The sequence below is a fragment of the Trachurus japonicus genome, chromosome 3, assembly GCF_045865225.1.
Source record: "Trachurus japonicus isolate A0001 chromosome 3, Traja_1.0".
NCBI classification, from domain to species: Eukaryota; Metazoa; Chordata; class Actinopteri; order Carangiformes; family Carangidae; genus Trachurus; species Trachurus japonicus.
The window spans coordinates 13,721,935-13,730,633 of record NC_140909.1 but is presented as its reverse complement, the minus strand read 5'-3'; the positions used below and the strand labels follow the sequence as shown (position 1 = coordinate 13,730,633).

The 8,699-nt window shown below is 41.9% G+C and overlaps 1 protein-coding gene across 1 annotated transcript in view; it reads left to right on the top strand.

The window, feature by feature from the left end:
• The first annotated feature begins 242 nt into the window (after positions 1-242).
• Positions 243-8,699, top strand: part of spon1a (spondin 1a) — a 63,138-nt gene continuing 54,681 nt past the window's right edge. The window contains exons 1-3 of the mRNA XM_085762931.1: positions 243-636; positions 1,607-1,713; positions 5,670-5,803. Coding sequence (XP_085619057.1) covers positions 405-636; positions 1,607-1,713; positions 5,670-5,803 — 473 coding nt within the window. The 5' untranslated portion in view covers positions 243-404. The remainder of the gene's footprint in view (positions 637-1,606; positions 1,714-5,669; positions 5,804-8,699) is intronic.

The window sequence follows — 8,699 nt, the reverse complement described above, 5'->3', positions numbered from 1 at the left end:
TGGTTCACAGGACTCTTCACCTCTAGTCGCTTTGTGAACAGCTGTGGCCTCGGTGACAGTCACACTCACACACACACACACACACACACACACCGCTCTTTGCTCGCTTGGCCATTTCCTCGGACCCCCTGCTCTCAGGTTCAGTCCAACCAGCGGCGCGCGCTGTGTGCAGTCCGCGTAGAGCGAGAGCACAGCACATCCCAGACGGTGCTCTCTCTCTCTCTCTCTCTTTCATTCACAGCAGCATGGATCTACCCTCATAGCAGAGCAGAAGTCTTGTTGAGCAGTTGGCAAGTTCGCTTCTCGTCTAGGAACAGAAACAAAAATATTTCTTCTTTTCCTCCCCTGACGAGATTCTTTTTTCACCTCCGCGCATCAACTTGACGGTTCGGAAAGCCGGCAAGATGACATCGACCGGGCTACTTCTACGCGTTATGCTCCTGCTCTGCTTCATCTCCACCACAGCGGGCAATATGTTCGCGTTCACCGAGGAGCCCTCGGAGAGAGTCGGGAAGTCGGACGGGTACTGTAGTCGGATATTACGGGCTCAGACCAATCGCAAGGAGGGCAACACCGAATTTCGCCTCCGCGTTGAGGGAGACCCGGAAAGCTACCACCCGGGGAGCACTTACAAAGGTTGGTGTTTGCCTGCGAGACTTGCGCGCAGTGCTTTGGCACAATGTGCGCATTTGTCAAATTGACACCCGTGTGCAGTCAGTCTGTTACGCGAACTCAAAATAAGTTTCTACGGGATTATTTTTGACCCATCGCCAGTGTTTATGTCCTAGAATTAAACCGTAGCCTGTCTGGTGAGAGAAAATATAACCGTGCACCCCAATGACAATATGTATTTAAAAGCCAAACGTGACCTAACTTCACTCAAACAGATTTGAACACGAGCATAAATTGTCTTCATGCTCAAAAATGTAAAAGTTTGTAACCTGAAATGTTCTCTATCAAGATAGATACATGTTATAATATACCTGTTAATTTTTAAAAATCCAACAGTATCACATTTTTGTTTCAAATTGAAGTTGCTGGGTGCCACCGTCAAAGCATTGAACGTTGTATTCATTATTTTTCAGCTTTAATCAGAAATTGTTAAACATCATGCAAATTGTTTGACAGGATTAACTCCAATGGGGAGCAGGGAAAAAGCTGTTTCTTCAATTAAAACCTCTCAGCTACACTGGATGAGTCATTTAGAAGTCTAAAAGTCATATCTCAAGATGCTGATAAAGTTGTCAAGTAGTACAGCAAATTAAAATTTCCTCAAAGGAAATGAACGTTCTTTCATGTTCGGCAGGATTGCAAAGTGCACAAATCACTATCTTAAACGTCTTGTGGAAAAATCTTATCTGAGCTACATCCTCAAGAACAGGTGAAATATTTGATTGTGGAGTGAAAAAAGCACAGTTACATTCAGAATATATTAGATTCCTGTTGAAATCAGTACATGCCACGTTTTTTTTTTTTTTTTTAGAAATGCAACACTTGTAGGAATTGGTGAGGACCACTGTTGTCTCCTGCCTGGAATGAGGATTGTGGTTAATCTTTGATCTGTATGGATTGACACCTGCTGTCTCTCTTGTTTGCTTCCATCCAGTGAATGTGATTGCAACCAGCCCAGCCTACTTCAGAGGGTTCACCCTTATTGCCTTGAAAGAGGGCACAGAAGGAGACAAGGACGAGGACTATGTTGGAAATTTCCAGGTAAGGCACTGGTAAAGAGGGGAATGTTAGTTTTGAAATAATAATAATTTTAAAAATCTCTGTTTCTGTTTGGGTCAGGGTCACGTGAAAAATAATCATCCAGCTCTCATCCTGGTCTGACACACCTGTAGTTCAACTGGCGTTAAATGCTCATCCTACATATTGTTGAGAACATACATTTGCATTTATAAAAATAGACAGCTCATACTGTAGATGGGTGCAGGTGAGGTGTGGTGGAGGTGGGGATGGTTCCTAACAGTTTTTTTTTTTTTTTTTTTGCGCAGTCTTCCTGTCTTCACATGTCAAAGTGTGATTCTTCTCACCTCACCTCCTTTAATAGGCTTGATGTAGAATATGAAAAGAGCAAACACTCAGCTCAGCTCCATGGAGCTGATTCTCCCTTGCCAGACTGAGAAAGCACTTAGGGGAAATGTGTGTTCTCACAATAAGCTGCACAGTTCATGTATGTAGGACGTACAGTTGGTGTAGTTAAGAGGCTAATTAGCATTTTATACAGGAAGGTCCAGCTGGAATACTTTAGGATGGAGGGAGAGGAGGGAGTCGGGCTCAGAGTGTGAATGGAGGAGATGGAGAAGGCAAGGAACCTGATGTAGATAGGCACATGTGATAATGGTGAAATGGTGATGTTTTGTTTAATTAAAATGCAGCGTGAGAATTGTAATGTGTGTGGGTATAGAGATAGGAAGGATAATAACCATATGATGAATATTTCTTTTTCTGTAATGTCTAAGTATAATACCCATACTACTATGCATACAGCTCAATGTCCATGACATTGCAGCACATTCACAGTGTAGAGTTCCACTGTAAGGTGAAAACTGTACAAGCCTAAACTTTGTATTATATTCAAAACCTTTATGTTCATTCCTCTTCACTGGATGTCCTTCTGCTCCTATGCCTTTTAGCTTGCTGTGTCCTCCCCATGCTTATTTCATTCAAGTCAAGACTGCAGTTTAAAAAAAATGCACACAGCTTACAGTGCACAAGGTGAAATCCTGTTTTCAAAGCATTTTGAAAGAAGGGATGAATTGGTCTTAACTTTGTCAAGTATCCAAATATTACAAAATGCTGGAATATAGCAGAAAACTACATGGTGCACCTAGAAACCCAGATGTAACCTTAGCTAAATTTCTTTTCCTGCCCACAACTTGAACTCATATGTTTTCTTAGAGCAGACTCTGTAAAGGAGAAGTTGTTAAATGGCTTTAACAGCATGTATGGAGTTCTCTTTCTCAGACTCTAGTGAACCTGTCACTTTCAGTTGCTTCCCACATAAAACCCTATTATTTTATTGAACCTGTAGTACAGTATATAAGGAGGTTTGCTCAGCAGCCCTCAGGCTCCTCAGATCACAGTTATTGCCATGCTGGGGCACTCTCCGTGAACCTGAGACTTGAATATGGGAGGACATAAAAACAGGAACATTTTATTTTTGTCCTCTGTGCAGCTCACATCTCATTACCCAGTGTTAGCAACGACAAGGTTTTTTCTGTTTTGTTTGTCCTCGCAATTGATTTCATGCTGTTGTTATTTAGAGCCAGCCTTGAGCGTAAAGAGGGGAAACGCTACATCATTTAGTCACGTTAAGTCACTTTGCTCTCCACATGGGAGGGACTGAGTGTGGTGGAGCACACTGAGAAAGTTGTGATAGTTAGAAGTGTAACCATGGCCTAAAGATGTTGGCATCAAAAGTAAAGAGAATGGGTGCGTCATTAGTGGGACCTGCCTTTGATTGGGCTACTGCTAGGTTTTAAAAAGTTGAAGGTCTCTTTCACAGCTGCAGATGGGCACCTATCTAGTTGTAAGCAGCATAAACTGTCCAAAGAGATATCCCTCTATCATCACCTGCTCACTTAGTCTTTCATGTTTTTGTCTTGCCAAGTAACACACACACACACACTCACACACCATTCCTCCATTCTGAGAGAGCTCTGGGTGGGCCGGCTTCCAGGCATTGAGAGAAAAGAAGCTGCAACAGAAGACGTCAGGCTTTATTTAACATACAGCTCATTTGAAATCTGCTGGTGTGCTACATCTCAGCCGTCTCACGACAGCTCCCGACTTGATGAAAAGCACTTTTATTGAGCTCTCTGGGGAGGTCAGCTGCCTCTGTGTGTGTGTGTGTGTGTGTTTGTTGGCATCAGTGTGAACCAGCAATGCTGGCGATGTCTGATGAGACATTACTTCTCAGCAGGGTGAGACGATAGAACAAGAAAAGGCAAATTGTTAAGTGGTTAAGTGAGAGGGGGAAATCCAGTTTGAGTGCAACATATGACATAATCGTAGATACAGATATAACAGGCATGGTGGGTGCATCATCTCCTCATTATAATTCTTCTTCTGACCCATAGCTTATAGAGACAAGCATTTATTTTGATGCACATATTCTTGCATGGACACAACTCACTTTTCCAGTAAAGTGTGACAGTTTTCTTGTTTCTTGTCTGTCTATTGGTAGGTTGCAGGTCTCAACTTGAAACCAGACACATATAAGAAGAAGAAATGGGTCAGAGGTCATTTTGGAGCAAATTGGTCACTTCTTTTTGCAGATGGTGTTAAATGCATTCATGAGACTTCACTCTTTTGTGCATGTGTTGCAGTCCAGTCAGGCCAGCCCAGGGATGCCTGTTAGAAACCATGGGAACATGGAGGGGGTATAATCCGTCAAACAGAGATAGGCTGCATATACACTAATTGCATGCACACACACACATGCGCGCGCACACATACACACTCTCACACCCACACTGCTCCCAGGCTTCCCTTCTTACTCCCTCTGTCTCTCACTGACTCTAACATGCACACACGCAGGCATGCACACACAATCCACTTTTAGAGGGAGCTCATTCATAACGGGGCATGACAAAGGAAATTCTCTGCTGACAGCTTTATGGAGTGAGAAAGTTCCCCATCTTTACTGCCCTGATGTCACTTCCTATCAAACAGATCCTTGGTCCCTGGGCAGTGAATATTAGCTGGCTGGCTGCAACCCACCCTACTAATTTCAGTCTAGTTAAAATCAATGAAATGCTTAGTATCTCAGGCGTGCACCTGGGTAGAGAGGGCAGCATACATTTAAACTCAGTATGACCCAAAGAATCTCGGGACTTTTAAATGTTGCCTACACTGATAGTGAAATGATTTGGCACCTGGGCCTTAAATCTCTGATTGATCTGAGTATTGATGCATTTGATTTAATGACTTTATATTACAAGGTGGAATTATTACAGCTTTCAATTGTGCATCTAGGTTGAATATGGAAATTGGAGTGCATCATGTCCCCCACTCACTACACTGGATTAAATGACTTGCTGTGTGGAGTTAAATGTCTGTACCAGTAGCATTATACTGCTGGAGCTTCTGTCCATGTTTCCAGTACTACAAGGATGACAACATTTCACAAGGACAGAAATGAGGATAAACTCAACTTCTACCTACAGCTATCCAACTGTTTTCACATGTGAGCCCCCCATCAGATGTTACACTTGAATTAGTGAATTTTGACTCAAATCAGAAAAGATAATATACTTACTAACCTTTCAGAATGACAAAATTAAATACTGTAGGGACCTGTGTGGTTCTTCTCATCCATTTATCATCTCACTGCCCACCAGACTTACTTTGAGACAAATAAGATGTGTCCCCAAACCAAAGGATCACATCTACTACAAAACTAATGCATATGGCACTGTCCACTTAAATGCAATAGCTGCCAAATTGATGTATTTGTTTTACCAGCATGGATAAGCTGACACTTACAGTACAGAACATAACCATAACTGGTTTAAGCCTAAGCCTCCAATTTACGGTAGAATAATTGCACGAGTCTAAGGTTTTTTAATTCTTTTTATTTGTCAATCTCTAGATGTGTCATGGAAATGTACTTGCACTTGAACTGACAACAATCTGCATGTGTTTGTGTGTGTGCTTTACAGATAATTGATGAAGAGGAAACACAGTTTATGACCAACTGCCCCCCTGCAGTGACAGAGAGCACTCCTCGAAGACGCACCAGCATCCAGGTGTTCTGGACTGCTCCACCAAGCGGCTCTGGCTGTGTTGCCCTCAAGTACGTACTGTATACAGCCATTGTATGCTGATTAACATAACTTTGTTTTTTGTGAATACGTATTTTCTTTTACTCTGTCAAGTATAAATCATTATTTCATAGGAGGTCATGTAGAGCGTTGGGCTGCCCCGTCCTATCAAATTCTTAAATGGATTGATTTTTTTTTTCATCCTGCACCACCGCCTTCAGATCAATGAAGACACAAGATTAGTCTACATGTTCAGTCTTGTGTCAAAAATAGGTAGATTTGTTATTGGCTCCTGCTGACAAGTGAATGAGTTTTTATTTCCTGCCTGTCAGACAGCCAGTGGCTTGTCTTGTGAATTTAGACTTGCATCGTAATACATTTAAAAGCAGACAGTGTTTTGAGTTAAGGGTTTACAAGGCTCTTGTTACTGGTGAATGGACTTGCAAGGAGGTAAAACTGAGCCATTAATTTAAAACTAAATCCAATGCTCTGGAAAAGATCCATGGCAGTGTGGCAGTCTGCTGCTCCAACTCTGGTGAAGTTAATTTGACTCTGGTGACCTGTGATGTGGTGATTATACTGTGATCCAAAAAGATACATCGGGCAGAACTACAGGAAGCTGTTTTTTCTTTCAGTCCACCCAGTTTGAATGCAGTTCATCTCAAGCTGAGGGACTGTTTGAGATAAAAACAACAAAAAATACCAGCATGCAGCCAGTTGTAACACCTGACTGAGCACAATATTTGTAACTCCGTGTACACACTTAGCTTTGCTTGTAGCTGTCATGCTTCTGTGACAAACTTTAGGAGAATTCCGGTCATTTTTGACCCCTAAATCGTTTTCCTGATGGTCACCCAGTGTTGGAGGGAGCAAAAAACACGACTAAAATTGATGCAGGCAAACCGGAGTTACACCATGGCTAGACGGCGCTAGGGATAGCGACAACGCTAACCTATGGGGGCAATTTTTTAAACCACAACAAACACTCAAAAAACAATCAAATATCTATGGTACATGACAGTATAAACTTTGTGTTTTTGCATGTAGTCACTCACCTCAGACAGCCGAACTCTGAAACGTCCTGGAAAGACATTACTATCCGATCGCAGAGCGCCTGCTCTCCCCGCCACAGAAACACTTTTTCCTTGTTGTGATGATTTCTTTACAAAAATGACCGGAATTCTCCTTTAATGGCTATGCTCTCATACCCTGCAATTTTCTGTTGCGACCAGGGTCGTGTTCTGTCTGGATTTCAGGTGCACGTCTTATGAATCTCCTGTTAATTCCTGTAGGAAGGAAATGCATCCAGGAAGGAAATGCATCCATAACTAAGTGTTGGTTGATGCACATGAAAAACAATAATTTTTCGTTTTGATTTGAGAAAGAAGCTGATATGGTAGGATGTTTTTAAGCATTTAGTTCTTCCCGTTTGACAAAATGTTCTTCTGAGAGCTCTACCTTATCCAGAGTTTTAATCATCAGATGTATAGAACAAAATCTCTCTGGGCTGGTGAGCTTTGCTACCACTATATATCAAGTCCATGTATACACTAACTCTGTTTCATTACATTCCGTTCCCTCAAGCTAAGCACAGTTAAATTTTCATTCCCACTTGGCTTCATAAACTATTCATTGCCTTATACAGCTGACTGACACCAATCAATTTTTCTGGTGTGTGTCCTCTGGGCCTGCTTGCATATAGAAGAGAAGTCATGTTCGGCTGAAGACGGATCATGGCAGAAATCTGTTTATTAATCCTGTTCTGTAGGGAAATAATGAGAGTACAGGAGGTGGAGAGATACTGAGGGACTGTGACTCACAAAGCCTTTTGATCAATGCTTTATTTAACTGTTTACAAGCCTAGTTGTTTCTCTGTTGCACGTCTACATCTGTTATGTTCCTCTGTGCAAAGGGTGGGTTAAAAAGGTTGCTTTGCATGTCTTTGTGTGTTACAGAAGTGTTAATTTTCTCTTTCCGTGTCTCTATGTATTGCATTACTCTCATCCTTATCCTGCTGCTGCATCTTCATGATCTACCCTTTCAGTAACCTCCAAGCTTTCCTCTATTCTGTCTGTCATTATATATTTCTACCCCCCACTCTCTCATCCCCTCTTTTTTAATCCCTCCTCTCTTTGTTTTTCACCTTCACTATGGTGTTGTCATAGTTTTCTCACATCAGGTCATGTTTTAAGTCACACCTGCTCTCCTCATAGAGACCAATGGGATGATGGCAGAACTGTTTTCAGTTAAGCACATGGATAGAGGAAAAGGTTGAAAGTGTGACAGAGTGTGGAGCCTAGAGAGAGACTTGAAAGCACAGAGATGTGGCTGCAAAACCAGCGCACAGACAATGGAGGAGGGAGAGAACGATAAGCTTGCAGTTCAAAAGAGATACCTCTGAAAATCTTGATTACAGGCTAGCAGTGGGTATTTGCCACTGTTCCTCCTCGAACCTGGCAGTCATAAAGATGACAAGGTTTTTGTATGCCTTTCAGCTTCAACACAACAAAGTTTTAATAAAGTTTTATTGATTTAGGATGTGCAACTCCTGTAACTACTAGACAAGTGCAGGGCTTTTCATATGAAAACTGTCCAGGGAGAGACACTCTCCCATGGTTGCGTTATCATATAGCCCATACCAGCAGAGAAACATCGGCACATAGACATTTGCTCACTGTACAGTCAACAAACATGAACAGAAGGCAACAACAACAAAAAAATGAAATGATTGCTAATAATATAGATAAGCTTAGAGAGGACAATTTCATCTCCAGCACAGGCAGGGTAAATATTTGATTTTAATTTCATTTCATATCCCAGAAGAGCTCAGTCTCTGCCAGTCACTCTGCCTCCTTGTAAAATATCACGGTTATTTAAAAAAAAACCAACATCTGGCCATGAAATTAGATATGTGTGTGTGTGTGTGTG